Source organism: Rhinopithecus roxellana, chromosome 21, assembly GCF_007565055.1.
Source record: "Rhinopithecus roxellana isolate Shanxi Qingling chromosome 21, ASM756505v1, whole genome shotgun sequence".
Lineage (NCBI taxonomy): Eukaryota > Metazoa > Chordata > Mammalia > Primates > Cercopithecidae > Rhinopithecus > Rhinopithecus roxellana.
In genome coordinates this window covers 34104099-34128631 of record NC_044569.1, presented here as the reverse complement: position 1 = coordinate 34128631, position 24533 = coordinate 34104099, and the positions used below count along the sequence as shown (strand labels likewise).

Sequence of the window (24533 nt, the reverse complement as noted above, 5' to 3'; positions counted from 1 at the left end):
GATTGCTAGATCATAAGATATTTCTAATATTTTGAGGAACCGCCATACTGTTTTCCATGATGGCTGAACTAATTTACATTCTCATCAACAGTGTGCAAGTGTTCCCTTTTCCCCACATCCTTGCCAGTATTTGTTATACTTTGTCATTTTGATAATAACCATTCATCAGGTATGAGGTGATGTCTCATTGTGACTTTAATTTGCATTTCCCCTGATGATTAATAGTGTTGAGCATTTTTTTTTTTTTTGAGACGGAGTCTTGCTCTGTCGCCCAGTCTGGAGTGCAGTGGAGCAATCTCAGCTCACTGCAAGCTCCGCCTCCCAGGTTCACGCCATTCTCCTACCTCAGCCTCCCCAGTAGCTGGGACTACAAGCGCCCGCCACCACGCCAGGCTAATTTTTTTTTTTTTTTTTTTTGAGACGGAGTCTTGCTCTGTTGCCCAGGCTGGAGTGCAGTGGCGCAATCTCCACTCACTGCAAGCTCTGCTTCCTGGGTTCACATCATTCTCCTGCCTCAGCGTCCCGTGTAGCTGGGACTACAGGTGCCGCCACCTCGCCCGGCTAATTTTTTTAATGAATTTTTAGTAGAGACGGGGTTTCACTGTGTTAGCCAGGATGGTATCAATCTCCTGACCTCGTGATCTGCCCGCATCGGCCTCCCAAAGTGCTGGGATTACAGGTATGAGCCACCCCGCCCAGCCGGTGTTGAGCATTTTTCCATACACCTGTTGATCATTTAAATATCTTTTGAGAAATGTTATTCGAGGGCTTTGCCCATTTTAAAATCAGGTTGTTTGTTTTCTTGCTATTGAGTTATTTGAGTTCCTTATGCAGTTTGGATAGTAGCTCTTTATCAGATGTACGGTTTACAGATATTTTATCTCATTTTGTAAGTTGTCTCTTCACTCTGTTGACGTTTTCCTTTGCCATATAGAAGCTTTTCAGTGATGTAAACACATTTGTCCATTTTTGCTTTTGTCATCTGTGCTTTTTCACAGATACGTAGTTTTCAGCGTACAGGTCTTTCACCTCCTTGGTTAAATTTATTGCTAAGTATGTTTTTGGTAGCTATTATGGACAAAATTATTTTCATTGATTTCTTTTACAGATAGTTTGTTGTTACTATATAGAAATGCTACTTTTTTGTGTGATTTTGTATCCTACAACTTTACTGAGTTTATTAGTTCTAACAGTTTTTTGGTGGAGTCTTTAGGGTTTTCTATATGTAAGATCATGTCACCTGCATACAGCAACAATTTAACTTCTCCCTTTACAAGTTGGATGCCTTTTATTTCTTTCTCTTGTCTAACTGCTCTAGCTAGGACTTCTAGTACTATGTTGAACAGAAGTGGAGAGAGTGGGCATCCTTGTCTTGTTCCTGATTTTAGAGAAAAAAGCTTTTAATTTTCCACTGTTGAGTATGATGTTAGCTATGGGTTTGTCATATATGGCCTTTATTTGTATTGTATTTTAACAACTAGAATTACTAGAAAAAACTAAATTAGATTGTTGTAAACAATGTGCCAACTGTAAACACAAAATAATGACTAAGAAATTTTTCAACCCAAAGATATTACTGGTAATTGTTAGACTTTAGGGAAAAGTCTGTTAAGTGGTAAATCAATTAGAGTTAAACCTATGTTTTCTACCTACCTCCTCCCAGCTTCAGTGATTGAATTATTATGTGTATGCCACTAAAGTTCTTTTTCCTAAGCGATTTAAAATTTTATCCCAATTGTCCTGCTTATACTAGTAACAAAATATTTTTTCCTGAAAATAGTACAAACTTAAAACTCAGTTCATATCAAATTATAATGAATCATTAATGATTAGATACAAGTTTATGAGGTTTTATTAATATTATTTTGATAGTTTTCATTTTATAATGAGAAATTTAGAAATATTACCTTTTTTGAAACTAGATCTAATAAAATTTGAATATACAATAAAATTAGTAATTTGATAAAGAAAATTCATGGCTTTTGTAAATATGACAATATTGTTTCAATACCTTTGTGAAGTCGTAAGTCAGTATTTTAAAATTCACCAAAATGGTTTATACTTTTGTACATGTCAATGTTAAGAAAGCAAAATAACGGAAACCACCATATTTTGAACTCACTCTAGACACTACAAATTGAAATCTCACCTTGGCAAAACGTAGCACCAGTTGCTTAAAATGGAATGTCTCTCAATGACAGCATGCTTGTTAGTATGAAAATCCTTTATAATACTCTGGGAAATCTCAAACTCTTTTAGCTTTGAATGGAAATAAGATTTGTAAGTCCTCAATTTGGCAAAAAAGGAAACATTTTAAAAGATACGTATTTGTTACATGCACATAGTAGGTTATAAAGTGGTTTTAAAGACTTAAGTTACATTGAATCATGCATAACCACTTTACATAAGTAATCAAAGTTGCAGCTCACCCTGCTTCTCCTTTATACAATATAAAAAGCATTTCATGCTTTCCCTCTTACCGTTCAAGCCCAAACACCTATTTTGCAGTTATTTTAGCTGGTTTTCAGGTTTTTTTTAAATTATGTTAATTTGCAGGGAGTTGAATCTCTTCCAAAGGAAGGTGTTCATGTTTTAAAATAATAGCTTTTAACCTCAATTGGTTTTTTAAATGGAGGATGAGTAAGGGAATTATACTTCTATCTGGTCTTTTGGAGGAGAAAAGACAGAGCCAATGCTCCAGTCTCCTTTTATACCCCTAACAGCCTCCTAGAACACTTTCTTCCCTGTTCCTCCAGTGTCCTCCCTATAGGGCATTTACAGCTCTCTTACCCTGGAAAATCTCCCTGAGAGGCACTGTTTCAGTTAGCCAAAGATATAAAGAGACCTCAAGGAGGGTGAAACAGACAAAGTATTAATGGGTGAAAGGACACTGTATTAAGATTAGAGAGAATGATTCATAAACCGTTACCCCATTCCCCATTTTTCTTCTTCTTTTTTTTTTTTTTTTTTGAGATGGAGTCTTGCTTTGTCACCCAGGCTGGAGTGCAGTGGCGCCATCTCGGCTCACTGCAAGCTCCGCCTCCCGAGTTCACGCCATTCTACTGCCTCAGCCTCCCCAGTAGCTGGGACTATAGGCGCCGCCACCACGCCCAGGTAATTTTTTTTTGTATTGTAGTAGAGACGGGGTTTCACCGTGTTAGCCTGGATGATCTCGATCTCCTGACCTTGTGATCTGCCCACCTTGGCCTCCCAAAGTGCTGGGATTACAGGCGTGAGCCACCGCACCCAGCCCACCCTTACCCCATTTTTAACCAACCACCTAACATCTTTTGAGAAACAATGTTCTAACCTCACCGCCTACTACTTTTCAAGGAAGTCCAACTAAACTAGACAACTTTTTATTGCCTGGACAACTCATTAGCATCTTAACAATACAGTTGCTTAAAGTATTGTCCCCACTCTGATTTCTCTGACTCCTACCAATAAAGTCCTGATGCCTGGATCTAGACCCATCTTCCCCATATCCAGTGACTGATCCTTCTCTGAGTTCCTGTGGCATTCAGTAAAACTAATGGAAATGAAGGATCAGGGAAGAGCAGGAAAACATGAATGCAGGAAGAGGATGATAGAATATGTGAGTTACATTGTGAAGTAAAAGAGTAAGGCCACACAGAATGAATAAGGACACATATTTTCCTGTGCACAAGAGATAAATCTTGCACTGTGATGTACTGTGCTTAAGAGATCAGTTGCCTGAAATGTGTGATAAAAACATGGTTAGAACAGGCATAGTTACGAATGTTAGAAAAGACTGGTTGTAGAGGGAGGAATAAACTGAGAGAAAACAGAACTTAAAATTGAATTCAAAGAAGGTAGGTATCAGGTTCAAATGTTTAAAGTTTATGGGTTCTCACACACACGTACTTATGTAGCTTGAGTATATATCCTCTGGGTACTTTCTACAATATTCAGAGACTCAAGTCAATTGCTGCAGGGACCTCAATAAGTACCGGTACTTATTGTTTACACTAGTCTTTCTCAACACAGACTAAAGACTGGCAAACCACCCAACTGTTCACTATATACTCCAAGAGACTGCGAATGCTAACCCTTTGTATTTCCTTATTTAGCAAATATTTGTAAAGTGTCCTTATATGATCAAAACCGTATTGAAAATCAGGTATTCAATAAATATTATTTTCTTCTTATAATGCCAATCTAAAGAATTTAGACTTAATTTTCTCTAGGGAAAGTTGAAATACTAAAGATATTTAGGCTGGGGACCTTTGTTTTAGAAAGTGAACTCTGTTCACATTGTAAGGAAAAATTAGATAATAAACTTGGAGGAGAAAGGCTGGAGACAAGGCCTATATGGAGACTGGTTTAATAGTTCAAGTAAAAAAGGGAGTCTGAATTAGAGCAACAGAAATGGAGGCAGAGAAGAGTCCTTTTCAGAGACCAGAGTAGGCTATTAAAGACTCACTGGAAAGAGAAAGTGAGAAAGAGGAAAAGCCAAGGATGACTCTGAAGTCTTTAGGTAGGTAAATTATTGACTGCTGATGCCACTAATGAAAAGAATAATTACACAGGAGGAACAGATTTGAGATTGGGGAAGGTGACAAATAAGTACAATCAGTTTTAGAAATAACTGAGTCTGACTGCGATTTGTACATTCATTTGAAAGTATCCAAGAGAGGACAGAAAAATTACAACTATACAAGAATATTTGGGAAGTATGGTGTATAGGCTGAAGCCACTGAAATGGGTGAGCCTGCTAAGGAAAAGAGGGCTGAAAATGGAACCCTAAGAAACAGCAACATTTAAAATGATAAATAAATGAAGATAAATGAATTTCAGGAGATTCTAGAAAAATCAGTTTCAGAGAAATCAAGAGAGGAGATTATTTCAAGAAGAAAAGGGTGAAAAATAGTACAAGTGTTTCAAAGATTTCATATATGATTCCCTCAGACATTTTCTTTTTCTCTTAATTCCTGAAGTAACACAGTTCCTATAACACTAATTTTGATACTCCATTACCAAACACTGTTTTTTAATTGTATTTTTATTTAACACATATTGGGTATCTATTTCTGTAAGGCTCTATGGGACATACAAATTTGAACCAAAAAACCTAAGGATAGGTGAAGGAAGCATGGTATTGTAGAAAGAACAGAGTTGAAGGACAAACTCCAATTCTGAATCTTACTACCTTTATGACCTAGAGCAACTTATTTAACTGCTTGTGTCTTAATTTACTTACATATAAAATAATAACAATAACTATCATTTTTAAACCTTTACTGCCAGGTACTATGCTAGGCCCTTAATGTACTTTACCCCATAACCTCCTTACAACCCTAGAAGAGATATCATTATGTCCAATTTATAAGAAAAATGGAATTCTGTGAGATTAACTAATGTACCAAAGAGTCACTGCTAATAAGTGCAGATCTGAGAATTTTAATGTGATTCTAGGCCTACACTGAATTTTCTGGGTATGTGAATATTAACCAGTACTCAGTAAATGTTCCCTTCGTCTGGTAAGTTTTATGTGTGCATGCTCTTCTTTCTTCTGACCTAGATAAAACATTCTAGGAGGAAAAGGTGTTTTCCATCAGCACTTGGCATATACCCATAATAGTACCCAGTAAATATCCATCTATGAAATAAATAGAAATTTGTTTTGAGGCACTCATTTCCCAAATATTCCATATAATTAAATTTCAAGGCAAACAGTTTAATATTACATAATGCTTTTCTGAAATATATCCCTCATGTAACTGTGGATTCAATTATAATCTCAACACACCAAACTGTAAAAGGGCAACTTATGCATATAAATTCCTTCAGAAACATTCAATTACTTCCAGGAAAGTATTATTTTAAAGTTTAGCACAGTCCCAAATTTGAGAAATGAGTAAATTACTGTTTCAATTACCTCTTAAATTTTTTTATCTCTATTTAAATTGTAAAGATAAGGGCTGAAATCCCATTTTTCATAATGAATTATAATAAACTGCTTTAAAATTGGTCTAAATAGGGTCAAAGGTCAGGATTTAGAAAACTACTCCAATCTCTAGCCCAGAGGAATTAAAAAAGAATTTAGACACAAAAGTCACCTAGTTCAAAAAATAAATGAACTCACTCCAGTCAACGCTCAATGCTCCATTCCATTCATTCCATAAATCTTTCTTTTTTTTTTTTTTTTTTTTGAGACGGAGTCTCACTCTGTCGCCCAGGCTAGAGTGCAGTGGCCGGATCGCAGCTCACTGCAAGCTCCGCCTCCCGGGTTTACGCCATTCTCCTCCCTCAGCCTCCCGAGTAGCTGGGACTACAGGCGCCCGCCACCTCGCCCGGCTAGTTTTTTCTTTTTTGTATTTTTTTAGTAGAGACGGGGTTTCACCGTGTTCGCCAGGATGGTCTCGATCTCCTGACCTCGTGATCCACCCGTCTCGGCCTCCCAAAGTGCTCCATAAATCTTTCTAAAGTGAGTGACAGGCACTAGAGTAGGCTCCTATGATAGATTAGTAAGACACAGACCCTTCCGTCTAGGACTTCTCAGTTTAATGAGACATTTGCATAGATAATACGTGATAAACAAGGCAGGGAGCACCAAGAGAGATGACTTAGGAGATGGGGAATTCTTCAAAGGGGTGATGTCTGAGATAAGCCTTGAAAGATGAGCAGAAGAAAGGGAATTATAGGCTTAGACAACTGTGTGATCAAAGACATGGAGGATGAAAGACCGTACTATCTTTGAGAAACAATTCATAGTTTGGCTACTTGGAGAGCAGTAATGGGAGATGCGGCTATAAGTAGGGTTGGTTTGGATCAGTTTGCTGAAGACCTTGCATATCATAGTAAACGGTTGAGATTTCATCTTATAGTCAATGGAGGCCATGGCAGATTTTTGATAAGGGGAATGAAAGCAAACAAAATAAACTGGAGGGAAGAGAAACAAGAAACATCCTCCTTCTCACCTCTTCACCCTTGTTTCTCCCCTCCCCCCAACCTGACCATATAACTATGAAAGAAAAAACCAGAATCTCAGAACCCCAAACTCGCTATATCAAAGGGAACATTAAGCTTGGTAACTGAATCACACAAAAACAAAAAACAAACAAAAAACCCCTGCCTTTTGTTCCCAGACAGCTTAGTTTCAGATTATGACAGTAAATGTAGATTTACTGAGTGAGAGAAGTGCACAATTGACTTTTCCTCTACCCCTTTTCATGTGTATAATGTAGATTCACTCAGCTGTAATCAAAGCCTCACAAGAATGTAACCATTTGGCTCATTGTCTGCCCTCCTCCTCTTTTTTCCCCTTCCTCTTTCCCCTTCTGCTTGTTCTTTCCCTTTTAAATACTGAAGTCCTCAAAACCCTCTTTGGAAAAAGCATGGGGCATGGATCCTATTGTAACTTGTATTTCTTTTCCCTGGGCATGTCATCAACCTTGGCAAAACAAACCCGAATCAGTTGAGATCTGCCTCAGTCACGTTTTCGTTAACATAACCAATGCCAGATTTTAATAAAAGGAAAATTAAATGCAATTATCTTTTAGGCTCCATGGGGAATAAAAATGAATAACACAGGACCTAGAATCTCAAAAAGATTACAATTTAGTGGGAACAAAGGTATATATGAAACTAATTTTTGTAGCAGTCAGAATGTGTAAGATGCCATATCAAAAACTTAAGTAAAAGTGAGATTCAGAGAAGCTGATGAATAATCATAATGTAGAGAATCAATTTAATTTAACAAGTACGTGTTGAGTCTATAATGTTGAATAGAGGAGAGGCACATGTTTGCCCCATTTTTGGTGTTTCTTTCCATGCCCAGAAAGCTCTACTAACACATATTCCTGGAATCATTCTGCTCTGTCATTCATTCCTCCCTAGGGCATATGGATGGTGACATCTTGAACTGTAGTTTCCATAATCCGCACATGTTGTAGGAGGGACCTAATGGGAGGTAATTTACTCATGGGGGCAGTTACCCTCATGCAGTTCTAGTGATAGTGAGTTCTCGCGAGATCTGATGGTTTTATAGAGAGCCTTTCCCCCTTTGCTCTGCACTTTTCTCTCCTGCCACCTTGTGAAGAAAGACATGCTTGCTTCCCCTTCCACCATGACTGTAAGTTTCCTGAGGCCTTCCCAGCCATGAGGAACTGTGAGTCAATTAAACCTCTTTCCTTTATAAATTAACTAGTCTCAGGTATTTCTTCAGAGCATGAGAATGGACTAATACAGATGGTAAAATTGAGATGAATAACCAGGCATGCTGGCTCACCTCTTCCCCTTCCTCTTGGGAGCTGGCAGAGAGTGGTGTTCTGCATTCTCTTTGTCACTTCAGAACCAGTGCCTGGTCTCCCAAGGGAGGCCTGTCATTTTTCCACTACTGCAATTAGTGGATGGGTATTACATCTGCCTAATTCTAAGGTTCAGATAAGCCATGTCCTCCAAGAGCCGTTTTTCCTTTCCAGTAATGAACAGCATGACCATATATCCCAGTTCGTGCATGTTGGGCTAGTATCTCACCAGGTTAGTGTGCCTTTCACTCTCAGAAGCATCCTATTTTGAGGATAAATTATAATCTCACCCTAGTAATAAAGGTGACATTCTGATCTCTATTTATGTCTTACTCCTCTGTCAATCTCTAAATTGGTTCAAATTGAGGTGGAGAATACAGAAGTATCATCTGTAGGAAATTCAAAGGTGAGTAAGCCACAATATTAGTCTTCATGATGCTTCTTATAAGAAAATCAGAGGTATAAAAATAGAAATAAGTATGTGAGTATAAACTACAATTTGACTATGTATCCCCTCCAAAACTCATTTTGGAATTTAATCCCCAATGTGGCAGTATTGAGACATGGAGCCTTTTTTTTTTCTCTGAGACGGAGTCTTGCTCTTCTCTAGCCCAGGCTGGAGTGCAATGGCGCGAGCTCGGCTCACTGCTACCTCTGCCTCCTGGGTCCCGGTTCAAGCAACTCTCCTGCCCCAGCCTCCCGAGTAGCTGGGATTACAGGAATGCACCACCATGCCCAGCTAATTTTTGTATTTTTAGTAGAGACAGGGTTACACTATGTTGGCCAGGCTAGTCTTATACTCCTAACCTCATGACCACCCCACCTCGGCCTCCAAAAGTGCTGGGATTACAGGCATGAGCCACCGTGCCCTGCCAATGTGGAGCCTTTAACAGGTGATTGGGTGACGAGGGCTTTGCCCTCATGAATGGATTAATTCATTCATGGATTAGTGGATTAGAAGGTTAATGAATTAATGGCTTATCACGGGAGTAGGACTCACAACTTTATAAAAGGAAGAGAGACCTCAGCTTCCATACCCAGCCCTCTTGCTATGTGATGCCTTGCGCCACCTCAGGACTCAGCAGAGAATCCCCAACAGCAAGAAGGTCCTCACCGGACATGGTCTCTATAACTTTAATAAATAAATTCATTTTCTTTACAAATTACCCAATTTCAGGTATTCTAAGTGACAGAAAACAAAGTATGGTACAGGAAAGTATGAGGGTTTAAATGAGGGTGGGAGATCACACAGGGTTTGGAACCTTGGGAAGGTTCCTCATCAGTCCAAGATATGCATGTCATGTTACCCATTCCAGTTATTTATATGCAGGTCATCTTCCCTACTGGCTTACATGATTCTCCAGGGCAGAAAAGTGGATCCTATTCATCTTGGACTTATCCATTGTCCTTTGTTACTTATCCACATAAGAGGTAATCAAATAGTTAAATGGAAATAAATGAATGGAGAAGTAGCATTTGAGTTGGCCCTTAAATGATTAGAAGGACATGTATAGCCAATCAGAGGGGCCACTCTAAGCAAAGGAAGCATCATTTGTCCTATGCCTGGGGTTTCTCAACCTCCACACTATTGATACTTTGGGCTGGATAATTCTGTGGGTGGGGATAAGATGACTGTCCTGTGCAGGGGAGGATATTCATTAGCATCCCTTCTCTGGCCTCTACCCACTAGACATCAGTAGCAACACCATCCTACCTCCATTGAGATAACCAAAATTGTCTCTAGACATTGCCAAATGTCTCATAAGAAGCCAATCATTCATTTCTCTGCCCTCAACCACTTCCATTTAGAACTACTGGCCTAGAGGAAACACAATAACATTGAGTGACACTAGTGTATAAGATGATTCTATACTAGGTGCTGTGGGAATCCACAAAATAAAAGACATATATCCTTCTACTAAGAAGACAGAATGTGTTATGTGTAAAAAATAGATGCAAAAAAATGCTACCAGAATATCAAGGGCAGGGGAATTAATATTAAATTTAATATGAGCTAAAATTGTGCTTTTTACATTTGGAAGCGAAGGAAGAGGCAAGAAGTGGGTGCTAAGACAGGATAGCTTGTGGAGAGTCTCAGATAGCATCTTAACAAAGTTTTTGAACAAAGGAATAATGTGAAGACCTGTGTTAAATGGACAGAATAATATTTTCTTGGGGAAGCAGATTTAGAACAATATAAATATATCAAGCATTTAATAATACAGATTTTGATAATAAAAACCTTTCTACCACCCTTCATGTTAAAAATTAAAACCTAATTACATGTTAGTAACAATAATAAACATAAAAAGTATATAGTAAATATAATAAAGTATAGAAATCACAATATGTGGTACCTCAGGTGGTGGCAGTCTGATTGTGCAAGCTTCTATACTTAGACAAACTTGAGTTTCTGTTACATTGATGTTTAATACTGAAAATAAAATATTTAACTGTGAACTATTTGGAATTATTACTCTACTATTAAATGAAGTATTTTAGTAACAAAGGAAACTAACTTATTCAAGTCAAAAATAAGAACAGATTTTTTTCCGCACATGGTAAAATTCAAATAATAACCACTTAATATTTGACAGTTTACAGATGAGACATCTAAAAGAGGACAAAGGTATGAAACAGCATGAATATGTGTGTGGGGTGAGGTCACAGGCAAGGTTACAATAAGAAAAATGAAACATCCCACAGTTAAGAGAAAAATCCAACAAATACCTTACACAAATCTGATTTATATTATATATATATATATATATATATATATATGGAGATTGTCCTGTTCTGTAATCTAAAGAGGTATCACACCATGTTTCTGACTTGAGTAGTCTTTTACTAACAAATAACCTCAAATATACTGGCAGATATATTCTGGATCTCCCAGAGCCTTGAAGTCCTAGAGTCTTGAAGTCTTTACCTTTCTTTTTCATAAAGAAAACTACTTCTGAAATGTAAGGATAGTGGGGACTTTGGAAGGGTTAGTACATGAAGAAAGCATGAGGGGGATTCTGAGGTGCTCTTAATGTTGTTTCTTGATCTTGAGAACTGGTTACAAGAATGTTTAGTTTGTTAAAATTCAATGAGATAGACACTTAAAATTTGTCATAGTGTATTACATTTCAATAAAAGTAAAAAAAAAAATCCTAACACAGGAGTGAGGAATTTTCCTCTCCTAAACTGTTATTTTTAATCCCTACAGCTGTAGCGTCATGACAGTGTTTGGAGATGAAACTAGATGTAGGTAATGAACCTATTAACCCAGAGGTCGGGCACACTGACTGACACTACACAAATGAAACATAAAACTAGTTCAAGGAGAGCAAATAGGCTTTAGCTGGAAAGTCAAACCAGATCTAATAGCTGTAGATTACAGGTAAGGATTTTAAGGCTATGCCCAAATGATGTGAGAAGCTACCATGATTGATTAATAATGTCTACGGTGGTGACTCAAGATTCTCATCTATCTGCTATCTCTGTACTACTGTTCAGGAAAGTGTCTATCTGAAACACAACCATGCAAATCAATGAAAGAACTGGATTAGGCTATCTAGTAAACTGTACACTTTAGATCATCTGTGTCTCTTTTTACAATTTTTTAAGGAAAAAAGAATCCTATTCTTACAAGAAATAAAGCTTTGACTTACAGCAGTACTAAAGAATTTTTGATGATATGATTCTGGAAGCTATACATTATAAATGCCTACAGAATTAAACTCCTTCACAGTCATGATTTTCTTTAAGTAGAGAAAATAAAAATATAGCTTTTTCCAATTAAGATGAATTTTTCTCATACAGTTTAGAATGTACATTTTGAACAAGAAGTGATTTCCCAGGTGAAATTCTGATTACAATAATATCTAATTAAGGTCTTATACAACCTGATTAATCAATACTTATACAACCCAATGATCTATGTTATCAGTTTTTTTGTTTTGTTTTGTTTTGTTTTTTTGTTTTTTTTTTTGGAAATAGGGTCTTGCTCTGTCACCCAGGCTGGAGTGCAGTGGCACAATCATGGCTCACTGCAGCCTCAACCTCCTGTGCTCAACTGGCCCTCCACTTCAGCCTCCCAAGCAGCTGGGGCTACAGGCGTGGTACCTGGCTAATAATTTTGTAGAGATAGGGTCTCACCATGTTGCCCAGGCTGGTCTTGAACTCGTGGGCTCAAACAATCTACCTACCTCGGCCTCCCAAAGTGTTGGAATTACAGGCATGAGCCACCGTGCCCAGCATATGATACTGTTTTCTTCAGCAACTATGAATTATATTACCTATTGACTTACGCATTTTTACTTACCAACAGCACTTTGTTTTCCCATCTGAGAAAGAAAATCTCTTCCTTAAAAAATTCACAGAATATGCCATATTATTACAACTCATAATCATGCTTGATATTTATAACTATGCTTGATGTAAAATTAACAAAGCTAAAGAAAATATTTTAAAATTCAGTTGTTATATACAGTAATATCTGATGACAGCTGAAAAAATATAATCATTCAGAAGGTATCTCTTCAATTAAAAGGATGGAAATACCAATTCTTCCCCCAAATATCTATTTCCTGCTATGAAATATTTAGAAAACAGTCAGACTTTAAGAAAAATTCGGGATAGCTTCCCAGTTTTAACAGTATTGTGTTCATTTTATCATACTGCTTTGTAACTTACATTTATTCCTAAGTATCAAGTATTATATAGTAATTTTTTAAAAGAAACATCAGGTCTCTGTATATAATCCCAAAGTAAAGAAATGACATTTATGTTGTTGTGGGCTTGCTTGAGATTGCCTAGTTGGGTCAGTTTTAAGAATTATTTTCTAAAAATTATATATCTTAAAATTAAGAACAGATGCACATTGATATGGTTTAGCTGTGTCCCCACCTGAATCTCGAATTGTAGTTTCCATAATTCCCACATGTTGTGAGAAGGATCCGGTGGGAGATGATTGAATCATGGGGGTGGGGCTTTCCTGTGCTGTTTTTGTGATAGTGAATAAGTCTCATGAGATCTGATGGTTTTATAAAGGGGATTTCCCATGAGCACGCTCTCTTGCTTGCTGCCAAGTAATACATCCCTTTGCTTTTCCTTTGTCTTCCACCATGATTGTGTGAGGCCTCTCCAGCCATGTGGAACTGTGAATCCACTAAACCTTTCCTTTATAAATTAACCCAGTCACCAGTATGTCTTTATTAGCAGCATGAGAACAGACTAATACACACATAACAGAAATAATCTAGTTCAGAAAGCCTCAAAGACTAAAAAGATAAAGTTACCTTGTATCAAGAGATGGCCAGTTCTATTCCAGGCTGGAGCAAGTCTAGCCGTGAATGAATATGAAAGGCAGTTCTGAAGAATTACAGGAATTACTCTTTGTGGAGCCTCCATCTAAATATATTAAATGGCAAAATATGGACAAATTTAGAGCAATTGCTGTGTATGTATATACTAATAGGAAATGACTGCCCATTTAGATCACCACCCAACAAACTGGGGTATTCTAGGTAAAAATTATAGCCATTGCTAGAGCTAATCCTATCTGGTTCTAACGTTAAAGAAGTGTTCAAATATATTCACTTCAAAACCACTACTATTGTCATACTATCATGGCCAAATACTACCTGCTTACCCTGGCCAATTAGTCTAAATCTTGAGAATTCTATGCTAAAAACCTTGATCTTTACTTTGTATTCTACTCCACAAAGAGAAATCCAAACGAGGACAAACTTGTAATAGTTCTCATTATTGTTCACTCTGTTCCTGGACCAAACTGAGGGTCGGGCTGCTATTTCCTGTGGCCCAATAACAAGATGCAAATGAACTGGGGAGGAAGAGAGTTTTTATTTTCTGCAACTGGTTACAGGGAGAAGGCCTGGAAATTATTGCCAGACCAACTCAAAATTACAAAGTTTTCCAGAGCTTATATACCTTCTAAGCTATATGTCTATATAAGTGTGCATTTATCTAAAGACATAAGTGATTAACTTCTTTTAATCTATAACTAAGGTCTGAGTCCTGAAGACTTGCTTCTGGAGCCTCAGTAAGTTTACTTAATCTAAATGGGTCTAGGTACTGGGGTGATTACCCTTATCTTGTCTCCTGCTAAATCATAAAGGTTTGGGGAGTTCCTTTAGACCCCAATAAACTTGTTTGTGGAGGCCTAGGGAGTTTCTTCAGCCTCACAATAAAACTTGTTTAATCCTAACAGGGTCCTGTTAAGAATTCCTTCATTATCTTGTCATGCTTCAAGGCCCAGGAGAAGCCTAGGCAAAACTCTTGGTGGGTTCTTTGTTACATTTCAGCCTTTGTATAAGGGCATAGGCTCAATTAGCTTTTAATGTTTAACCTTGCTACTCAGGCAGTGCTGGAACAGTTGTAATGGAGGCCTGAGTTAGTGAGACCTTGCCTGCCACAACTGTAGAAAACAATACATACTTGCATGGGCAGACATGCAACCAAGAGAATATCTCTACTTGTATAATACACAATTAATTTTAAAAATTAAGATTTTTCACTTATAGTTAAGACCAATAAGTAATAGGAACCAGATTTATCCTCCCACTTGAAACACCTAAAACACCAGCCAAGCTATATGAAATAACAGTTCACAAGATATCAGACATCAGGCAACAAAGAAAAGTGATCCCCAAAAGATGGGAAATGAACAAGATAAGCCCTAGGATTTCCCCAGCTTCTTGATGATAGAGGGTTTCTAGGCTGCAGTATAGAGCAGGGGAACCTAGGAAGAGGCCAGGAGTCTCCCTGAATTAAGGAGACAGAGCTGAAAGTCAAGGAAGCTAGAGGTTTCAGTGCAAAGTATGGGAGAGGAAAGAGCTGCACAAAAAGCAAACTCTGGAGGTCAACAGAGTCAGCTGAGTATTGATTAGCACAGACATGTGAGGAAGCTACCCAAGGCTGGAGAAAGAGCCAAGGCTGTTTGATAAACATCCTTGAAAATACAGTCCAGAAAAAATTGCTGCCTTTGCCTCTGTGAAAAATGACATGCAGAACCATGAGAAAGTCGAGGAAAATTGTCTCCCGATATTATCCATCTCTAAGTTTTGTACCATTTTGACTTCTGATGAATGTTTCCAGGACATAACTGAATGATCTGTTGGCAGAGGATGGAGCCAAATTTCTCCAGTTTGTCTCATACATAATTTAATTAAGGCTACTATCATTGGGACTCCATAATGCTGACCTCAAACATGGCCCTAGGGGCCCAGACCCAAACAGTTGAATAAATCCCATAAACCACCAGGGTCTTCCTTAGAGAGCTAGGTGGATTTCTCATCTTAATTTTTGTATTGACTTTCTCTATGGCCCAAGGAATTAATTCAGATACAGCAAAATCTATCAGCACAGACTCAGCCTTGGCATGCAAGGAGGAATTATGGGGCAATTCTGTCATTCATAGCCATCCTGGTTGGTGACCTGGATAACTTGCAGTGCAAAGATGGTGTGAGTCATCACTTCAGCTAAAGTCAGGGACAAATTCTCTACCACCTTTTCTATGTGAGTGACTCCCATCGCAGGGAAAACTGCTTTCAGGATGTGCATGAAAAATGGATTGTTATCTCTCTAAGAAACTCCTCCAAAATAACCAAGGGCAGTCTCGTTTTGGAGAGTTTGCGGCAATTGTCTAAGGGCTACAAACAGAACTTCAAGGAGAAACAGACGAATTCATAATTATAGGTAAAGACTTCAATACTACTCTCTTAATAACTGATACAAGTGAACAGAACATAAGTGAGAATATAGCAGACTTAAAAACACTATCAACCAATGTGACCCAATAAACATTTATAGAATTCTTGATAACACATTTATGGAATACTTATTCTTCTCAAATGGACAAGGAACATTTACTAAGATAGACTATATTCTGGGGCATAAAATAACCTCAATTAATTTAAAAAGATTCAAGTTATAAAGAACGTATTCTCTAACAACAACTACACTGGAAATCAATAGCAGAAAGATCCCTGGAAAATCTTCAAATATTCAGAAACTATATAACACACTTCAAAATAACCCATAGATCAAAAAAGAAATCAAACAGAAATTATAACATATTTTTAACTGAAGAAAATCAAAATAAAATGTGTTTAGGAAGAAATGTATAGCACGAATGTGTTTAGAAGAAATGTCTCTATATTACAAAACAAAGAAATTCTCAAAGCAATGACCTCAGCTTCCACATTAAGAAATTAGAAAAATAAGACCTATAAGATTACCAAGGGCAGAGACTTTATCTGGTTCACAGCTTCATCGCCAGTATCAAGTACAATGCTTGACATGTTACAGATGTTCAATAAATATCTGCTGATTATGATTATGTGAAAAGTATTCATATAAAGAAAAACTGAGCATAACCATAACGGCTCAATGAGGGTAGAAAAACAAGTGATACTGGAAAAAGGCTTGTGAATAATAAAGAATTCAGGGTTGAAAAGTCTAGTGAAGGTAACAAAAATTTAGTTTATAGGAATGGAAACTGAGATAAATGGAAAAAGGATAAGAGTGTAAACAGAAAAATGTTAAACATTTTGGAGATGTGACACCTTGTACTGATGAAGTCACAGGTGTGAATTAACAAGGTGGAAGAAAAATAAAGTACAAAGCATTTTTATTATTGTATAAGGACTATGGGTGACATTTTCTTAATTTTTCGTTTTTTCTTATAAAGTACACAAAAAAATGATGGTGCTTACTATAAATAATGCTTTATTAAATCAATACAGTAAGTCCTCATTTAATGTCATTGATAAGTTCTTACAAACCATGACTTTCAGCGAAATGACATATAACAAAACCAATTTTGTTATATTGGTTTTGGCTATTGCTAAAACTATAGGCTAACTGATACAATTAAAAGTTCCTATGGCATAGTTCTGGTCACAAAAAATCACTAAGCTTTTAAATAAAGACCAAAAACACTTGTAATATTAACATTGAAATAAATGTAAGCTATACATACATTTAAGAAAGATTAATAAAAACAAGTAAGAATTATTCACCCAATTTTTGGTGAATCAGTGAATGACAGTGGTAGTAGTGGTGGTGGGTAAAATCAAAGAATAAATGTTTGCAAAGTGAAAATTTTAAGGAGCACCTCCTACTACCACATAGTTCAAAACAATCACAAATATGACAGGCTCCCTGAGTGCTTTCGTACCGCATCATTTACTGTAGTGCATCTGTATGATTATTGTACACTTTATGAACATTTATTTTATAATAATTTGTATTTGTGCATCAATTTATTCATTCATTTTCCAACTAGCTTATTCTAGTTCAGGGTGGTGGGTGGCCAGAGCCTATCCTGGTAGCTCTAGGTGCAAGGTGGGCACCAGCCCTGGACAGGACTCCATTCCATTGCAGGGCAAACACACACATACCCACCCTTACTCAGCCTGGGACACTTTATACATGCCAATTCCCTTAATGTGTGCATATCTGGGATGTGGGAGGAACCCGGAGTATAAAAAGAAAACCCACTCAGACAAGGGAAGAAGGTGCAAACCACACAGACAGTGGCCTTGACTGGGAACTGAATTATTTTCCTTTCTTATTAATGTTATATTGAAACAATGTTGAACAAAATTATTTTATTCAAGGATCTGCTATACTAAAATGTTACCTATTCTTAGGCCTTAATAAATAATAGAATTTGGTAGAGATTGCTTAAAGACCCAAGTCCTAGTTCTAGGTGAACGACATACTGTAAATCTGGTTCTCATAGCTAGCTTGTAAATGGCCTTTCAAGATAACCAGAATCCTTAGATGACCAAAGACTTGTCTCAGTAAAAAGATGTAAACATATTCTTTCCTCATTGCTCTTGAATAATACTGTTTTCCCACAGAATGTAACTGATGGCCAGAACCAGCTTTTCAGGTCATTCAAAGATTTCTCAGGGAACTGGAAAGTGTTACTGAAATTTTACTTGCCTAGGACCTAAAGGCAACATCTCATTTTAAAGATGACTAGAAACCTCATTATCCCAAACTCTACTAGACTTAGGAACAGAGGCCAGCAGTAACAGCTAGATGGGCTTCTGGGATAACCAATGACAGTGTCTCAGAGTTACATGCAGAGGCATGAAGAGAGGTCTAGTCAAGGCTCCATGACTCAAATTACTGAGACACAGAGGGGTCTCAGTAAATGAATACTAACCACTGTATTCATCTTTCTCTTTGTGAAGATCCAGAAGCTCATCACCATGTAGAATACAATCTATAATGTTTTATTTCTCTACATATTAGCTATATCATATGGGCAATAATCTCATCTCTCTGGGTTTATCTGTGCAAATGATGAGATTCACTTATTTGAAGATGTATATGGCAAAAAAGATTATGCCACATAAAATGCCTGAAATAAAGCATCCAACAAAAAAGCCTCTTCTCCTCTTTCTACACTAAATGTGCACATAATAATTGTTAGGAAAAATTTGTTGGGTTCTTTCATATGTATAACAATAATCTGTGAGAAAGATACTCCAGTTTTTGTTTGTTGACAAAAGGAGTGGAACATACAATCACTATAAACAACATACGGTATTAATATCATTTTTTAACACTTACCTTAGCTCCATATTTTTCAACATAGGCGTTAAGTTTTCTTGCTTTATAAAATGGTATCTGTAACAAAAATCCACATTTATAAAAAGTACTTAACATAAATATATAATTAAATAATGCAACAAAGAAAGATTTTAAGCATTATTCTGCAGAGGGCAAAGAATCAGGCCATCATCCAATTAGCATTTGTGCCTTGGAGAAGAAGTGATGATCATTTTCTCCCTGAATTGGAATCTGTGGGCACATTTTCAAAGTGAGGAAAGCCTTTCTAGGAGTGACATGACCCCAGTATCCATATAAAGGAAAAGGCCAATAAATTTTGTATAATAAATACTTAACACGTTTCTTAATATATAATTCTTAGGCATGAATAAGGAAAATAGACATAAATGGAAGACCATGTTCAAAGGCTTAAGTGCTCCAACTCATTAATAAAAAGAATATAAAGTAAAGGAAAATATTATTTGTAACCTAACAGACTGACAACTATTTAAAGGCCTGAATATCTACAGCATTCACGAGGGTATGGAAAAACAGGTTTTCTTCCAGACTATCTGTTAACATACAATCCAGCAAAAAGCTTTTCAGACAGCAATTTAGCAGTATCTATATTATAGTTTCAAGTGCATTACAACCTATCTCTAAAACTGTAACCGACAAACTATCAGACAAAAGTGATACAATTTCAATGATGCTTTCTGAAACACTGTAACAGCACAGACTCAGATGTGCACTGGAAAGTATTAAGTAAATTACCATACATCCATACAATGAAGTATTTCACAGCCTTAAAAAATGAGGAAGATATGTGTACTGACATGGAAAGATATCCAGGAAAGGCTGTTAAAGGGGAAATGAATGGCAAGTTTCAAAACAGTATGTATGCAATCCCATTTTCTACTTGTAAACATCAACTTTTTTTTTTTTTTACAGAATACCTTTGTAAGAAAGCAATACATTTTTTAAAAAACAGAGAGCTAAGAGGAAACTCTTATCACCCTTGCTTAAATTAAATTCACATACTTGAATTTACTAGCACTCTAAAATAATGTCCTTGTTCCATAAAGATGTTTAGGTAGAAAAAGATATGAATAAGATATTAATTTACTTGTTCACCAACAGCTTGCCTTTTAAAAAAACTATATTAAGAATAAGAAAATAGGCCAGGCGCGGTGGCTCAAGCCTGTAATCCCAGCACTTTGGGAGGCCGAGACGGGCGGATCACGAGGTCAGGAGATCGAGACCATCCTGGCTAACACAGTGAAACCCCGTCTCTACTACAAAAATAGAAAAAGCTAGCCGGGCGAGGTGACGGGCGCCTGTAGTCCTAGCTACTCGGGAGGCTGAGGCAGGAGAATGGCGTAAACCCAGGAGGCGGAGCTTGCAGTGAGCTGAGATCCGGCCACTGCACTCCAGCCTGGGCGACAGAGCGAGACTCCGTCTCAAAAAAAAAAAAAAAAAAAAGAATAAGAAAATATGGCTGGGCATGGTGGCTCAAGCCTGTAATCTAAGCACTTTGAAAGGTCAAGGTGGGAGGATTGCTTGAGCTCAGGAGTTCGAGACCTGCCTGGGAAACATGGGGAAATCCTCTCTCTACACAAAAGACAAAAAATTAGCTGTGCATGTTGGCGTGCACCTGTAGTCCCAGCTACTCAAGAGGCTGATGGAGGAGGATTGCTTGAGTCTGGGAGGTGGAAGTAGCAGTGAGTTGAGACGGAGCCACTGCACTGCAGCCTGGTCAAGAGAGCCATACCCTGTCTCAAAAAAAGGAAGGAAAGAAGGGAGGGAGGAAAGGAGGGAGGGAGGGAAAATACGACATGGACATATAACCAAGACCTAGGAGAAAAATAAAAGAACTAAACTTTGAATAAAATATGATAAAATATATCAAGCCCATACTATCTTAAAAATTATACTGTAGCACGTTTTATTCATTAATAGTCTTTATCTTAGCATTTATAATGAGAAAAATAAATGTTAAATTAGAACCACAAAAATGGATTTTACACATCAGGCGTTTCAGTATTAGTTTGTTAATAATCCAATTAACCTATAACACATTTTGATTAATCAATTAATCCTCATAAACATCTTAACTTTAGCTATAATACATAAATTATTATTTATCAATATTGTTCTCAACTAGTAATAACATTTCAAAAATATTAAAATACTAACCGCCATCACCACCCAAATTTGGTTTAATATTCCAGACACAGGCGATGCAAGAATATCTTGATGCAAAAACAGCAATTGCCTGTGGAGATGAAATATATTACAAAGTGGACTTGCTCACTGATATGATTTGGTTCTGTGTCCCCACCCAAATCTCACGTTGAATTATAATCCCCAGTGTTGGCAGAGGGACCCAGTGGGAAGTGATTGGATCGTGGGGCAGATTTCCCCACTGCTGTTCTTGTGATAGTCAGTTCTCATTAGATCTTGTTTAAAAGTGTGTAGCACTTCCTCCCCGCACCTCTCTCTCTTGCTGCCTTTAGAAGAAGGTGCTTGCTTCCCCTTTACCCTTCTGACATGATTGTAAGTTTCCTGAGGCCTCCAATCATGCTTCCTGTTAAGCTTGCGGAACTGTGAGTCAGTTAAACCTCTTTTCTTCATAAATTATCCAGTCTTAGGTAATTCTTTACAACAGTGTGAAAACAGACTAATACACTCACTGTCTGTTCTTTATTGCAACATTTTAAACATTTGCTTAGCTAAAATGTTAAGTTTCTCCTAGGCAACAATTGTGTTAGCGACTTTCTCTCCTCACACTTAGCATAGCACCTTGAACAGTGTAGGTGTAGGTACTCAGGCAATATTTGAATTAAGAGAATTAGGAAGTTTTAGATACTAATACTAACATGAGAACTTGTCCCTGCATCTGAATTTCCTAACCTCTTTCATCTGTGAACCTAAATTTATCTTTTAGAACTCAAGTTTTGTCCTAAATACTTGAAGAAATCTACACACAGTGAAGAATCTATCTCTTTTAACTCCTATTTCTTCCATGTTTCCTTTTTAAAAAAAAAAAGGTGGTAGGCAGGGGACACCAGAGGCAAGAGTCTAAGGATTCACCTGTCAGTGAAGTTACCAACCACTTAAACATTTAGAACTACTGACTAAATCCTTTTCCTTCAGAAAGGAAATTCTTCCCAAGCCAGAAAGAACTAGGTAGTGGTTTCAACAGCCAAATGAACTTAAAACAAACATCATCAGAACCAAATTACCATTAATAATTTCATTTCAAGGTTCAAGGGAAAGATAGGAAAAATACAAAAAGAATACAACTTGAAATCTGAAAACCTTCAACATTACTAATCATCAAAGAAACAAATTAAAATAACCATTAGGATGTATATAGGGTTACCTTGAAAACCAGCATAGGCCAATCTGTTTCTGGTGGCTTCATATTTGTTGGAACCCAGGTGTATCAGGTACTTGCCTTGGCAAGGCCTGCCATTATCTGACACAGCCAAATGCTAATAGAGAGAGCTCTGCAATCTCTATTCAAGACTCTCTGTCAATTACCACCAGGGTGAGTTAAGATAACCCCACTCTGTGGGCATGGCTACCTTCAATTTGAGGGCAAACAGAAGAAAAACCTCACTTTAGGTTTTCTACCTATTTTAATATTTCCAAAAGGAGTCACAGATTAAGTCCTTAACAGGTATCAAATTATACTTTAGCAGGAAGGGTACAGGCTCCCTGATGCCCTTGGGTGGGAAAATATGCAATAGAGAGAAGAAAAACTTTGTAAATAAGAGGAAAATGAAGGACACCCCAAAAGTGGCTTCCTTATTTCTTGCCTCTGGGTATCTTCTAGTTGTTTGTTCTTCCCTAAGCAATTCATTTAAATATAGAATCTTCTCATGTGTTCTATGACTCTTCCTTTGAGTGCCTCAAACAATTTAAAGGAAGGTCCTCAGTAATCATGGAATTATACTTTAGGTTTCCTCTAAGCTGTTTTTTTCTTTTCTTCTTTTTTTTTTTTTTTTTGAGATGGAGTCTCACTCTGTTGCTCAGGCTAGAGTGCAGTGGCACGGTCTTGGCTCACGGCAACCTCTACCTCCTGGGTTCAAGCGATTCAACTTCAAGCGATTCAACTGCCTCAGCCTCCTGAGTAGCTGGGATTACAGGTGCCGGCCACCACGCCCAGCTAATTTTTTTGCATTTTTAGTAGAGATGGGGGTTTCACCATGTTGGCCAGGCTGGTCTCGAACTCCTGACCTTGTGATCTGCCCACCTTGGCCTCCCAAAATGCTGGGATTACAGGCGTCAGCCACCATGCCTGGCCCTCTTAAGCTGTTTTTCAACGACTATGTGGGATCAGATATTTTGAGACAGATCCTAGAGAAATACTTCTTACTGTCTTATACTGACTTGAGAATTAAGAAACTACTAATCTAAGATGTTTATAGGACCTCTAAGGGCCCCACCTACTAGAAATACCTACTGGAAAACAGTAGGTATTCCATAAATATTGATTAATTAGGACCTCTACATTTCTGGGAGCCTGAATTTAATTCATGAATGTCTGTGGAGATTTTAAACTTTTAAAAAGCACGTAAGAGGTCACAAATATAAAAACTCAACAGTGACATAATTCTATTGCAAGTATTTTAAGTCCCTGCTTAAATGTAATCCAATATACCTGGTCAAAACAAAATATGACTTCCTTTATTTTAAAATTATGAAAACAAATTGAGTGAATGAGTATTTTGCTTTATAGAAAATTCCTCTAAAACAGCCTTTATAGGTCTTAAAGTTTTAAAAGTCTTAGTTATAAGATGTATTTTTTACCTGCACATCTTCATTTGTATAGTCCTTATCTCAGTATCTGCCACTTTATTACTCAGTATTATTCTGACAGCACAGAGTTTGTTTAAATCTGGAAGTGTGATGAAGAACAGAGACTGCTGCCTAGAATCATTCATACTTTCTGACTGAGTGTCTCAGCAATCAGGCCTTTAAAAATAAATAGCAAAAAAAGGTAGTAAATTATCTTACCAATAGAGTTCCAATACCAAGTCAGCACACAATATTTGATATTGTTTTAGAACAGGATCATACAAACAAGTTAGTTTGCAAACTTCAGCAGTTAAGTATCACTGCCATTTACCTTTAAGGTCTTCTAATGATTTTCTATGATTTTTGGTACAAGTTTTATTAAGATATAGTTCATATAACATAAAATTCACCCATTTAATGTGTACAATTCAGTTTTTTACTGTATTCAGAGTTGTGCAACCATCACTGCAATAAATTTTAGAATATTTTCATCACTCCCTTTTCTATAACAATAATTATTTTTTAAAAGTCAAAATGTATAGCAAAGTATTTTGTTGTTTCAGATTTTTCTGTAAAGCACTTCAAGGTTGAGGAATATATTATTTGTCATTGTACACGAAAGAAAATGTTTACTGAAGTCTCTAAATTCTTCCCTAGTTTTTGTTTCCACTAATTATCCAGCTTTCAAATTTTATTGGAGGCACAGTTTACAGTTGATAATTCACAAGGTATACCTTTGAAGTCTACATTACGTTTTACTACAGAAACAAAAACTAGAATATAAAAGTAAAGCAACCTAGTGAAGCATCAGTACTCTAACTTGCACAAATACATTGGGGAAAAGTAAGCTGGACTCTAGTACTTTCAACTTTTCAACATCAA

The 24533-nt window shown here is 37.1% G+C and overlaps 1 protein-coding gene across 1 annotated transcript in view; it reads right to left on the bottom strand.

Annotated features, from left to right (window-relative positions):
• The window catches only part of C21H18orf63 (chromosome 21 C18orf63 homolog), a 40026-nt gene extending 16229 nt beyond the window's left edge, over positions 1–23797 (bottom strand). Inside the window, exons 1-7 of the mRNA XM_030926194.1 lie at positions 23664–23797; positions 21042–21120; positions 18867–18923; positions 13556–13667; positions 12580–12621; positions 10628–10704; positions 2150–2259 (exon numbers count right to left, since the gene is read on the bottom strand). Of these exons, the coding sequence (XP_030782054.1) occupies positions 2150–2259; positions 10628–10704; positions 12580–12621; positions 13556–13667; positions 18867–18923; positions 21042–21120; positions 23664–23797 (611 nt within the window). The remainder of the gene's footprint in view (positions 1–2149; positions 2260–10627; positions 10705–12579; positions 12622–13555; positions 13668–18866; positions 18924–21041; positions 21121–23663) is intronic.
• Positions 23798–24533: the final 736 nt, after the last annotated feature.